The sequence below is a fragment of the Lontra canadensis genome, unplaced genomic scaffold (genome assembly GCF_010015895.1).
Source record: "Lontra canadensis isolate GAN:19392208 unplaced genomic scaffold, GSC_riverotter_1.0 scaffold3, whole genome shotgun sequence".
Lineage (NCBI taxonomy): Eukaryota > Metazoa > Chordata > Mammalia > Carnivora > Mustelidae > Lontra > Lontra canadensis.
Genome location: NW_022630997.1, coordinates 17,229,747 through 17,242,567, shown reverse-complemented (window position 1 = coordinate 17,242,567; position 12,821 = coordinate 17,229,747). Strand labels below are relative to the sequence as shown.

Genomic DNA, 12,821 nt, shown 5'->3' with positions numbered 1-12,821 from the left:
GGGGACAATGGTGTAATCACTGCCCTCGCTGCCCCCAGAACTTCCACCCTGGCCCTGATTTGAGCATACTGTCGTCCCATGCCTTAGGGCCCTCTCCTCTCCCGCCCCTGGCCCAGTCCAGGCACCATCGCAGACTTTTGGAGCCATTTCTACAAGGCCAGTGGGAGCCTCTCATTCACTCTTCATTCTGGCTCTCAGCTGAGTCATCTACCCCAGTGCCCAGTCCTGGGTAGAGTTGAGATGGATTCTTGCAGGTCCTAGGGCTTCAGATGGTGTGAAGGAAATTGGGGCCAGGACAATTCCCTGCACACCTTTCCTTGTGTTTGTGGGTAAGGGGCTCGGGTCTCTAGGGCAGGGCTTCAGGACCTAGGACAGCTGCAGCCGAGGGTCCCAGAGATTCCCCAACCACCATAGCTTCCTTGGTCCCATGCTGTTGTCCCCTCCGTCCCCCTCCTCTCTCCTCTAAAGAGGTGTCCTGAACCTCTCCCAGGCTTTGGCGGAGGACCTGCAGGCTAGAGCCCCACAACAACGCGCACAAAACCCGTAGCCAAGTCCCCCAGAACAGCTCTGGGACTCAGAACGCAGCATCCCACCCTCGGGTCGGTCCTCTCGGCCCCCACCTCTCCAGCTTGGCTCCCCTCACCTGCTCGCTGGTGCGGCCGCCGGCGGCCTCCCCCGCCCGTGGGCGCCCGCGTGCGCAGCAACGGGGGGGAAACCTCGCCCGCGCTCCGCCCAGGCTACGGGAATAAGGCGGGCCTGCGTAGGTGCGGGTACCCATTGGCTGCGACAGCCGCCAGTCACTGCCTCCGTCCCCTCCCTTGGGCGCTCAGGTCTGCAGTTTGTCACCTGGGCTGAGGCCGCTGGGTTCTGCCCGCTGCAGTTCGAGATCTGATGCCTTCCCCCGCCCCACGAACTTAGGGTTTGGGTCACGCCTCGTCCCCTCCCGCTACGGGTTCAGTGCAGGGGAGCCCAGAACCGCTTCTTCTCCAGGCCAAGCCAGACACTAGGGCTCTTGGAATTGCCACCCCTCCGCGTCACCCCCAAGGCATCAGTGAGGGAATGGCACCTGGGCAGAGGGGGTGTAAGCATTCGGTGGGCAGGAGCGTGGGCTGGCGCCTGGGTACGGGGCAGGCGTGCTCTCTGAGGTGACTAGGTGAGTTGTGAAGTGTGTGTGTGTGTGTGTGTGTACTGCCTTCTTTCACATGCATCCTCCTTCTGTGTCGCTAAGTGTCTCTCCGGCCACTCAGTTCTGGAAAGGGCACAGGGTGGAGCCACTGGTTCCACGACACTAGGGGGAGGAAGAATCGTTCTGATCCACTTGCTTGATGCAGACAGAGGTACCTTGAGCCTTCTGCCCCTACATATCCCAGGGCAGGGACTAGGGCTAAGGTCTGCGGTGCAGGCGTAGGGATTTGGGACAGAAGGAAACTGAGGACCCAGTGGAGCTAAGGGTTACAAGAGGCGGATAAGGAGGGGGCTGGAGGAAGAAAAGGGTGGGGACATAGGACACAGGCAGGAGGGAGACTGTGAAGGGCTGCGAATGCGGGAGTGCTGCGACAAGAGCTTGTGGGGACTGGGGTAGGAGCCCTGGGGGCCAAGGAGGCAGAGGCCGCTGCCCAGGCGGCCATCTGGCAACAAGCCGCGCGGTAATCCGAGACCCTCGGAGCGCACCATCAGAGGATGGCCCCTCCGCGCCTAGACACGTTGGGGCCGAGGCCGGGTCCCCCCAGAGGCCAGCTAGGGGACTGCAAGCAAAGGGGCAGCGCTCCCGCCGTCCCTCCCCACCTCTCTCTGGCTGGGGACTGGCCAGAACTGATTCCCGAGCCCTGATTGGCTCTGGGAGGCGGCGCTGGGCCAGGTCCCGGGAGCCCGGGCTGGGGGCGTCTCCCCAAATGGCACCCACCGCCCCCAGGCTCTGCCAATCCCTGGGCACGTTCGGGGAACGCGCGGAGGCGGGGAGCCCCTGCCCCTCCTGCCGGTTAGCGTCACGCGTGACGTTACGTGTGATGGGTGGGAGGGCAGGAGCAGGGGCGCGGCGCCTAGAGGAAGGCGGGTCTGCGAGCTGCAGAGGCCAGAAACCCCGGAGCTCAAGAAAGCGTGAGTGTCTGCTGTCCCGGGCGGGGTTCGGCGGTCAGGGGAGTAGGAGATGGGGGGCTAAGAGGGACGGAAGCCTGCCTTGAAGTGTGCTCCCTGTCCTCTCCGGACTCAGTATCTTTGACTCTAGGAGTCCTTGGGGCGCGAGGGGAGGCTGCTTGCGGGGAGGAATGTCAGGGTGGGGCCTCATGGGGCTGTACATTCAGGTGTCTGCCGCTGATGGCCATGGGTTGTGCGTGCATGTGTGAGCGTGCAGGTAACGGTCTTTGTGAGCTAGGGTATGCAGGGCGTGTCCTCCGTGTGTCTGTGTAGGGCATGTATGTATGTGTGTGGGTATGTTCGTGTGAGTGCGCGGGAGAGGGGAGGGTGTGTCTTCCAGGGAGGGAGGAAGTGTGGTTGGAGAGGATTAGTCATATTGTAGGATTTTGCCTAACACGGCCAGATGTTGCTTCAGGTTTTCCTGGGTGGAGAGGGCACTTACTGAATCCTTTTGGGCCGTAGGTGTGTTGGGGAGAGGTGGATGGGTGTCTGGGCCAGCCCCGCCCAGCTGGGGAACAAGGAGGGCCTGGGGCCATTCAGTGTGGGTTGAGGAAGATGCCCCTGGAGAGGAGACTGGGGCGTGCCCACTAGCACGCATGCGTGACCGGCATCAGCGTCCTTGACTTGAGATCTGGAATAGATAAGCCCCTGGGGTGGCCATTGAGCCCTTGCTCTCCTCCAATCAGGGGCTGGGGTTTTGGATGGCTTATGCCATCTTCCCCAACAGCCTTGGAAGTTTGCACCTAGGTCTCCAGGCAGCCGGGCCCTAAAGCTGACATGAACATGGATATATATGTATTTTTGTGCGTAGAGAGCACGAGAGTAACTACACAGGATTAGCTGCTGCTCTTGCGTCAACCATACACGTGTCAGCCCTCTCTGGTGAAAATCTGCACCAGGCCAGAGTGCAAAGGAGATCTGTTTTTCTGGTTCTATTTTCCCCTGCCCCCTCCTCCCGTGGCTGCAAGTCTCCGAGGCAGAACATTGCCTGGAAAACAGCTCCTCCCCCCAACCCTGCTAACCTATCTGGAGTCACCTTGAGCTCTGGAAGGGATTGGTGAGCGGCGCAGGGACTAGGGCAGGGCCCACCAGAGGTACCCACAGGCAGAGGTCTTGGACTCCCTCCTTGGAGTCCTCCCAACGCTGGTGTTTGCCCTGCAGAAAATGGGTGAGTTGCCCTTGGATATCAATATCCAGGAACCTCGCTGGGACCAAAGCACTTTCCTGGGCAGAGCCCGGCACTTCTTCACTGTCACCGACCCCCGAAATCTGCTGCTGTCTGGAGCACAGCTGGAAGCTTCCCGGAACATCGTGCAGAACTATAGGTAGACCACTACCCCGTCTGACCCTGTAGCCCAGAGCCTCATTCCCTGCCATGACTACAGTACCTTTTGCATCTATCTCCCCAAGCTTGAGAGTGACCCTGCCCCACTCCTCAACCCTCTTCTTCCCTGGCCTTATGTGTTGGACTCACAGTTATGGCACAGAGCTTTAATCCAGAGAGTCTGAGGGTGTTTGGGTTGAAGAGGTGGCATGGATATTGGTGGGCAGGGGACTACTGTCTATTTCATAAACCCTCTAAAGGGGCGTGTCCCACTGCTAGGCCACCCTCTACAAGAACAGAGGGTCTCAAAGTGGAGCCCAGGGAGAAGGAGAGCATCCCCCTTGTTTCCAGGAGAAAAAGCCCCTGTGATGCCCCTAGCCATTTCACTCCACTGGGAACCACCATCACCCACGACCAAGCACTGAGGCAGAAAGAGAAGGGGACCCCTCTCTGTGTGGCTACAAGGAAAACAGAAATAGGAACCTGCCTACTCTTCTGGGAAGATGTGGTTCTCCCACTGAGACAAGGAGCTCCTTTATTCTGAGATCGGGGGTCAAAGTTCCTTCTCCTCTGCCCAGATGTCCCCTGAGCTGAGTGGTCAGGCCTTACAGGGACAGATCTGCCACCTACAGTTACCTGTCTCCTCCCTGCCATTCTCTGCAGGGCTGGTGTGGTGACACCTGGGCTCACCGAGGACCAGCTGTGGAGGGCCAAGTATGTGTATGACTCGGCCTTCCATCCGGACACTGGGGAGAAGGTGGTCCTGATTGGCCGTATGTCGGCGCAGGTGCCCATGAACATGACCATCACTGGCTGCATGCTCACCTTCTACAGGCAGGTCCTGTCCCATGGGTCCTCTCCCTGAGTACTTTAGGCACGCCAGAGTGTAGCTTGATGACGAGGTGAGGCCGGGTGGGCCGAAAATAGTGGGTGGGTGAGAACTCGTGTTAGAACCCCAGACACCATGCGGAACTCAGCCCCAGGCACCCACTCCCCACCCCAGAGACAGGGTTTGTGGTTGTGTAAGTGGGGCAGGTGGGGAGGGTCGTGCGGGGGTCACCAGAGCAAGTCCTAGGGTCCTCAGCTGGGCCCCTCCTGCCGGTTTGGGAATAACCTCTGGGGTTGCATTATCAGGAATTTGAGGATGAGGGACACCATGGAGGGGGCAGAAGTAAGCATCTTTTTTCCCTCAGGAAGACCCCGACTGTGGTGTTCTGGCAGTGGGTGAATCAGTCCTTCAATGCTGTTGTTAACTACTCCAACCGCAGTGGTGATGCTCCCATCACTGTGAGGTGAGAGCTTGTACCCAGCGACTCCGCCCCGGCCTCCTGTTGTTCCCTCTTGTTTGCTACTGTTCCCCCAGTGCTTGTGCTTGTTCGGCTGATGCCTCAAAGCCCTCCTGGAGGCCTGCGCCTCTCCCCACTTTTCTGGCCTGAGGGCATGGCATCCCCTTGTGTGTGCTGTGGGGGCCTCTCCTCTTGAAAGGGAGGGAGCGGAGCTTCCAGACAAGCCTACACTGTGGCAGGGGAGGAATTTCTCTGCCTCCCATGCCTCATGTATGGAGGATTTGGCCTTTCCCTGAGAGAAAGAACTGCAGATCAGACTGCTCACCTCCCACACTGTGTCCTGACTCTTGTCACCACAGGCAGCTGGGGACGGCTTACGTGAGTGCCACCACGGGTGCCGTGGCCACAGCCCTGGGGCTCAAATCCCTCACCAAGGTAAATGCCCTCCACGTGCCCTTTATTCATCTCCCTTTTCCTCATCCCTCGTCCACACCAATCCACAGGCTCCCCACATCTCCCCCCAGAGTTCCTCCTACCCCATGGCCCTTAGGGCCACTAAGTGATATCTTCCCTCCCCCAGCACCTGCCCCCCTTGGTTGGCAGATTTGTGCCCTTCGCAGCAGTGGCGGCTGCCAACTGCATCAACATCCCCCTGATGAGGCAGAGGTGAGTGGCTCCCGCTCTGGGCACGCGCGCCCACCATGCGTGTGGGCATACCGTCCCGCCACACAGGTGAGCCCAGCCCTCTCCCTCCCCAAACAGAAGTTTCTGGGCACAGTCTCAGTCTGACTCTGGGATCCTGGGCTGGGAACAATAGCCTTTGACTCTCTGACACCTGAGGGGACCCCAGGGAACAGCTGCCCAAGAGGGCATTGCTGGTAAGATTTAGGGCCTGTGGTGTGACCCCCCCCCACCCCCTTTCTTTTTCAGGGAACTGCAGGTGGGCATCCCAGTGACCGATGAGGAAAACCAGAGACTTGGCCACTCAGTGGCTGCGGCCAAACAAGGAATCTTCCAGGTGGTGATATCGAGAATCTGCATGGCCATTCCTGCCATGGGTGAGGCACAGGCGCCTGGGTGGGGCGTGGGGTCTTCTCCAGGGGCTTTGAGCACTCTGGGGGCTGTGACGCTGGGGGGAGTGGGAGGAGCTGTGAAGGGTGATGTGTCTCTCCCGGGCATCCCGACGTTCACATCGCTAACTCCCTCCTTTGCCGCCCTCCTCTCTCTGCAGCCATTCCCCCCGTGATCATGGACACTCTGGAGAAGAAAGACTTCCTAAAGGTAGGTCACTCTCACCTTTCCCATCCTGGAAGTGGTGGTGGCTGGAAGCAGAAGTGACCTGCCCCCGAGCCTGTTTCCAGCTTGGCCTGAGTCCGAGACTTGTCACCTGTTTGCCCCACCCCTGTGCTGCCTCCTCCCCCTTCATTCCTTCAGCAAGAGGGGATTGGGCTGGGGTGAAGGAACCCTGAGGGGACAGGAGGAGAAGATAAGGGAAGGAAGGAAATGGTTTCTGTCCTGAAGAGAATCAGGGTCACTCCTGAGGCCTCTGACTCGCGGATGGATTATAACAATCACACCTGACAGCATATTCATGCTGTCACTACTGACAACAGTAAGACACACAGGCTCACACATGCACGAACAGAACAGAGAAGCAGGACACAGGAATATAAGCTCATTCACTGAATCTTTTATTCACAAGTATTGAGCACCAACTGGGTCCGTTGGGGGGAACAGAATGGTGGTCCCTGTGGCTGGAGTGAATCGAGAAGGGACAGGTTCATGGAGGCCACTAGGCCCGGAGGAAGTGAGTGGGGGATTCGAGGAAGTGTGGAACCCATTCGGAGAGGGGAGAATGGGTGATGGGACGCTAAGGAGGCTGTCAGCAAGCAGGCCTGGCGGAGGGGAGGGGAGGGGAGGAGGGGATGCAAACCATTCCACTGTCTCTGTCTCCCCACAGCGTCGCCTCTGGCTGGGGGCGCCCCTGCAGGTGGGACTGGTGGGCTTCTGGTAAGTGTGCAGAGACTCAGCTAGGGTGTGTGAGAGTGTCCTTCCCACGGTGGGCGTGGTGGATATTTATTGACTTTAAGATGTTCATGTACTTCATTCATTCATACATCTGGCTTGTAGGGGGTCTTGGGACATTTGTAGGGTGTGCTGTGGGTGATCTCCATCCTTGAAGGCCAAGAGTCTAGTCGAAGAGATACTTCTCTCTTTTTTTTTAAGATTTTATTCATTTATTTGACAGACAGAGATCACAAGTAGGCAGAGAGGCAGGCAGAGAGAGAGAGGGGGAACCAGGCTCTCCTCTGAGCAGAGAACGAGCCCAATGCGGGGCTCGATCCCAGGACCTGGAGATCATGACCTGAGTTGAGGGCAGAGGCTTAACCCGCTGAGCCACCCAGGTGCCCCTCAAAGAGATATTTCTAGTCTTCGTTTGTGAGAGGAAAGCAGGGAAATATACCTTTTGGTATCATCCAGGAGTTTCATGCACATTTAACTGCTGGTTCTGGCCCTCACTGTCGCTGCCCTGAGGCTCGTCCCTCGGCCAGAACCTAATGTCACCATTGGCTTTAATCAGTCTCCACCCCTAGGGGCTGTCTCCAGAGAAGGCATGGGGTGCAGGGAGGGAACAGCCTTAGGTCAAAACTTCACAAACCTTTCCAACACTTTTCTCCCCAGCCTGGTATTTGCCACCCCCTTGTGCTGTGCCCTGTTCCCCCAGAGAAGGTAAGCGCTGCCCCCCGGCTGGACTGGGGGCTCTGGGTGGGTCTCCATATCTGTGGAAGCAACTGCCCTTAGAGGCCTTCAGTGTGTTCCAGGAGGAGGGCTGGCCTGCCTGGCACTAAACTTATTCTGGGGCCGGGAAATGATAGTGAGCTGGGCCTTCTGGCCGCCGAAGGAGATTCCTCAGTCCGGGAGGAGGAAGGGCGGTGATCGCTTGGCCTGATGCAGGCTGGGTTCCGGGGATACTCAGCCCACCTCTGCTGTTCTGTTGCAGCTCCTTACCTGTGAGCAGGCTGGAGCCAGAGCTGAGAGCTCGGATCCGTGAGCAAAACCCTGACATCGAAGTGGTTTACTACAACAAGGGGCTTTGAGGGAGGGTCAGTCCCTGGCCCCTTCCCTCACCTCCTCGGGCTGCTGCTTTCCTGGAGCCTCACTCTCCCTCCCCTTCCCTTGCCCATCTGCCTGGTACTGGGTGGGGTCTGGGTGGGGGAGCCGCCGGGGAGTCCAGCAGTCCATTACGCTGAGAGAGGTGCCTCCATCCAGCCTTTTTCTCTCCTTTCTGGTTTCAAAGAGCAGGGCCACACAGTCCCTTTCTGCTGGGCTTCTCTGTCTACGTGTGCACGTACACGATACATGTGCGTAAGAGTGTGTGTGTGTGTGTGTGTGTGTACGTGCTGTTCTGGAAACTAGGAACAGATATGCTGTCCTAGGGTATCCCGCTATCTGGCTTCTCTTGGCATCTCGCCACCTGTCAGCCAGCCAGGCTACACGACTTTCCTGCCTCAACAGTTCCACTGGCCAAGTCATTTCTAGCAGCACCTCGCCCCTTCTAGATGCAGGAGGAGCCGTGGGATCTCAGCGCAGAGACTGAGGGACACTAGCCAGCCAAACTGGGCCGACTTCTTCAGAATTCTGGTTCCTAGCTCCCAAAGTTGACCTGGGAACTGGGCTGGCAGAGGAAGACATGACAGGATAAGGGAGATAGGCAGTTTAGGCATCCCCCACATCCTGAAATAGATTACCTTCATCCTCTCTCCTTTCTGAGAACAAAGGAGTGTCAGTATCCTGTAGCACCCCTGCCATCTTCCCATCTCCCCCACACCATAGTGTGGGCATCCTTAGGGACAACCTTCAGAGTTCTTGGTCTGCTCTGACATCATAGACTCTACGCTACGGTCCCAACTCCTTCCTCACACCAAAAAGCCATGAAGGCAGAGCAAACATTCCCCCTTAAGAGCTCCCACTGCCCCCTCTTACAGAGGGACACAGCTGTGGGAATGGTGCTTACCCTGCTCAGGTATCTGAGTGGATGGATGTGACAAGGACACCCCCAAGGGCAACTAGGCCCTGAGTGTACAATCTCAAGACAGGACACCTTGTGTTCTGTTGGCTCTTGTTAGACATTCGGCAGAAGTCCGACCTTAGCTCCTCTTTTTTGAGGCTTAGTCCTGCTCCTACCCCTACTCCTGCCCTCATCTCCCAAGAGGAAGAAGGGCCGGGGCATCCACAGGGGGTCCAAAGGAGAGGTAGGCTTGGGAATGGAATATATGGTGATACATTCATAGGGTACAGGGCTGGACCTTGACTCCAACTCCCATAAGCTATGGGTGATACAGTGAGTAGAGTGAGCTGGGCCTTCTGGCCGACGTCCTCTAAGAGCACTTCCCTTCTCTCCCAGCTATCTGCCACCAGCAACTAAAACTAGGATGCCATTGTTACTCAATAAAGTGAAACCCTGTCTACTTCTTGATCTTCACTTGATTCCATGTCCTGCGGGTCCAGGGAGAGCCGACTTCCTGCCTGTGGCCTTGCCTTCCCTCCCCACAAAATGAAGGTCTTAGTCTCTTCCTTCCCCTTCTGTAAGGAACTTCAGCTCCCAGCAGAGGGCGCGGTGAGATTAGAAAATCAGTCCTCCATTCGCACCCTGAGTACTAACTACCCTAGAAGGGATGTAGATGCCTTCCGTTTCCTTCTTTGCTAAGAAGGCTGATCACACACCTACAGGCCAACCCAGGCTCTGGGCTTCTTGGTTCCCTTCAGGCATTTGGCATGGGTTGGTAGCTTCTGGTTCCTGGGGCAGCCTCTGGAGAGAGGAAGGCTAGACGGCTAAGGACTGACCAGCTCCATCAGAGAGAAGTTAGGGCACCAGCACACCCTCCATACCTCTCCACACCCCATCAGTACAACACAGGAATAAGCCTGGCACAGACCATTTGCTGGTTAATACCCCCTACCCCCATCCCAGGGCCCTCCATCCCTCCTTATGCAACCCCCCCACCTTTTTTTTCCTGGGAAAACTGAGACCAAAATTTCACGTCTATGAACAGATGATGAGAGCTATTATTAAACAGTTTATAGCTGCATCTCTTACCCTAAGTCTTGGCTTTGGAAGATGCAAAAGAATAAACATGAATGAATCTACAGTAAAATCCATTGTCTACTCCAAGCAGGGCATAGCCCTTATTTCCCTTTGTAAGCTCAAACCTCTTGCAGTAGGTGATTAGGGAAAAATCTTTAGGGCCACATGTTCCCACAGCAGCCAGAAGTGAACCTGGTACCTAGGCCTGGGCTCGCTTACGCGTCTTGGGCCGTAGAAATTCACTTGTATGGGCAGTGGAGGTGACAGCAGCCACTGCTCATTGAACTCTATGTGTGGTGCCAGGCTTAATAAAGCCCAGTGCTTTAAGCCCATTATCTCTTATGATCTTCACAACCCACTGTGGGGCCAGACATGTTATATCCACTCTTAGAAAAAACACAGGCTTAAAGACATGTAAAAAGTTGCCGGCAGCTACACAACTAGGGAGTGGTAGAACCAGGATTCAAGCCGAGCCGTGTGACTCTGAAGCCGTGACGCTAAGCTTCTTCCTGACCTGCCAGTCCCCAGCCAAACTTGAAATAGTTCTCCTGGTCCCTTTGACATTTCAGGGCATCTCCTCCCTGGGCCCAGTTTGGTTACAGTCCAGCAAAACTGAGGCCCACAGTATACTCAGACCTTTTACTAAAGCCACAGAAGAGTTGAGGGGTTTATAGCTGAAGGAGCATGAGCAAAGATTCCTGTTCTTTAATATTTAATTTATTTGAGAGAATAAAAGAGAGAGCACAAACAGGGAGGAGGGAGAGGGAGAAGTACACTCCCCACTGAGCAGGAAGCCCCAAGCAGGGCTGGATCCCAGGACCCTGAGATCATGACCTGAGCAGAAGGCAGAGGCTGCTTAACTGACTGAGCCCCACTGGGTGACCCATCTTATTCTTTTTTTTTTTTTTTTAAAGATTTTATTTATTTATTTGACAGACAGAGATCACAAGTAGGCAGAGAGGGAGAGAGGGAAGCAGGCTCCCCGCCAAGCAGAGAGCCCGATGCGGGGCTCAATTGCAAGACCCTGGGATCATGACCTGAGTCAAAGGCAGAGGCTTTAACCCACTGAGCCACCCAGGCGCCCCAACCCATCTTTTTCTTGATTGAATTTGCGGCAACATTTGGAGTGGGCCCCTACCTGGCTCAGTCAGTCCAGCATGCGACTCCTGGTCTGGGGGTCATGAATTCAAGCCCCACCTTGGACCCAGAGCTTACTTTAAAAAAATTTTTTTTAATATGGGGTGACATTTAGAAGACACGTTTCAATTCCATCCTGTTCTGCCTGTCTTGAGTGCTGCCTCCCACCAAGCCCATGGGGCCCTGGGTCAACTCTTCAAGCCTCTGTTTGAAGGTACAGCTTTGGCCTTTGGTAACCCCCTTGAAAAGGGGCCTTGAACTTTTATTGGAAAATCCATGTAAAATAAACCTACTTGGGGAGTGAGGTGCAGGAATCTCTGTTAAAATCACTAAGAACATTTTATAATGTACTTATTTCGCTCTGCAGATAACACCAAGCCATATCAGAGAGACGACCAGCCAAGGCACTGGGGGGAACAGTTAGGAAGGAAGGCTCTCTTGCCATCTTTCCTTCCTAGTTCCACACCTGCTTCTCAGAGCAAAAGTTTGCTTTCAGCTCACTTCACCGGCTGGCTCTCTAGGGGCAAAGCCTAGCCAGGTACCTTTTCCAAACTGCTTCCAGACTCTTGGACTTTTTCCTCAGAAGTCAGCATTTGGGCAGAGGCAGCCCTTTTCTCACTGGAAAGCGATCTCCCCCATTCTTGGGCCTCCCTTTCTCCTCCTCCTGCTCAGACTCTGGGACCCTTCTTTGGGAGCCTACATCTGCGTCCTTGGTCTTCCTCCCAGCCTTCTTCCCCTGGCCTGGCCTCATCTGCTCCAGAGCCCCCACCTTGCCCATTATGAAGACCACAACCCTCCCTCTCTCCCAGCCCATCCTCTAAGGAGGAAAAGGGCTCCCCTCTGGCTTAGCCGGGCCAGAGGGAGGGGGCCAAGTCAGTATATCCTGCTCTGTTCTGGGGTCCCCTACTCTTTTCTAGGGTCACTGAGGCCGGCATCTTAGGGGCAGTGGTGAGGGCCAGTTTCAGCTCCGGCGCTGTGGGCGCATGCCAGCCAGACTAGGCTAGTCCCCTGTCCCCTCGCGGTGCCCGACCAATCACAGCCAAAGCCCTGTTTCCACAGTCCGGCGTAGGTCTCAAGCCAGCCCCGCCCTGGGGGTGGGTGGGTGCCTGTCAGTCATAGGTAGGCCACGCCCCCCGAGGCAAAGCCAGTCTGGCGCAGAGTCCCGCCCCTGCTCTGGCCCCTGTCAAAGTCAGGCTCGGCTCCACCTCCTTTCCGTTTCCCAGGCAACGGCTTTAATCGTCGCTGGCCCGAAATGCGATTCATCTTCCCGGTCTGAGCGAGGAGCTCAGATCCGCTTTCCGGGTGACCTCGGTCCCGGACCCTTAAATCCGCCAAATCGCCTCCCTCCTTTCCAGTTTCGAAGCCCAAGAGCACCTCGGCGCCCGCCCCTTGACTTCCTGCCCGTAAATCCGCGAGGTTTTCGAGGAATCGCGCGAGGCCTCTCCCTCCTTAGGTCCCAAGCCTGGGTTTTTTCGCGGCTTAAGAAGCTATCCGCCCTGCCTCTTGCACCTGCCTCGCACAGTTCAGGAAACGTTTACTGAACTCTGCTAAGAGTGGCTCTGTGGCCGAAGCTGAGTAGAAATGGCCTGTTGAGTGAACCGAGGGCCTTCCCAGCTGCAGGGACACAGCCTGTGCCCAGCAGTCATTAAGCCTCTCTCCATCCCCTCCACGTCAGAATCCCTACCTGTCAGCGATCTCGGGCCCGCTGCAGATGTATTCTTTTGCTAGGAATCTTGGAGGGATCTTGACCGGGTTGCATCATCCCCTCCAAGGGAGCTTCCTGGGCAGCTCCCTCCTCTCTTTCTAAATACACACACCTTTTACCTCCCGGGCAGTTGTTCCAACCCTGGCTGCC

At 56.5% G+C, this 12,821-nt stretch overlaps 1 protein-coding gene across 1 annotated transcript; it reads left to right on the top strand.

The window, feature by feature from the left end:
* Window positions 1–1,990: 1,990 nt before the first annotated feature.
* Window positions 1,991–9,071, top strand: SFXN3 (sideroflexin 3). Its single transcript, XM_032882056.1, has 11 exons — window positions 1,991–2,097; window positions 3,295–3,458; window positions 4,121–4,291; window positions 4,651–4,749; window positions 5,103–5,178; window positions 5,324–5,409; window positions 5,674–5,801; window positions 5,975–6,024; window positions 6,704–6,753; window positions 7,426–7,473; window positions 7,745–9,071. Exons 2-11 carry the CDS (start codon window positions 3,298–3,300, stop codon window positions 7,839–7,841), a joined length of 966 nt encoding a protein of 321 aa, XP_032737947.1. The 5' UTR covers window positions 1,991–2,097; window positions 3,295–3,297; the 3' UTR covers window positions 7,842–9,071.
* Window positions 9,072–12,821: the final 3,750 nt, after the last annotated feature.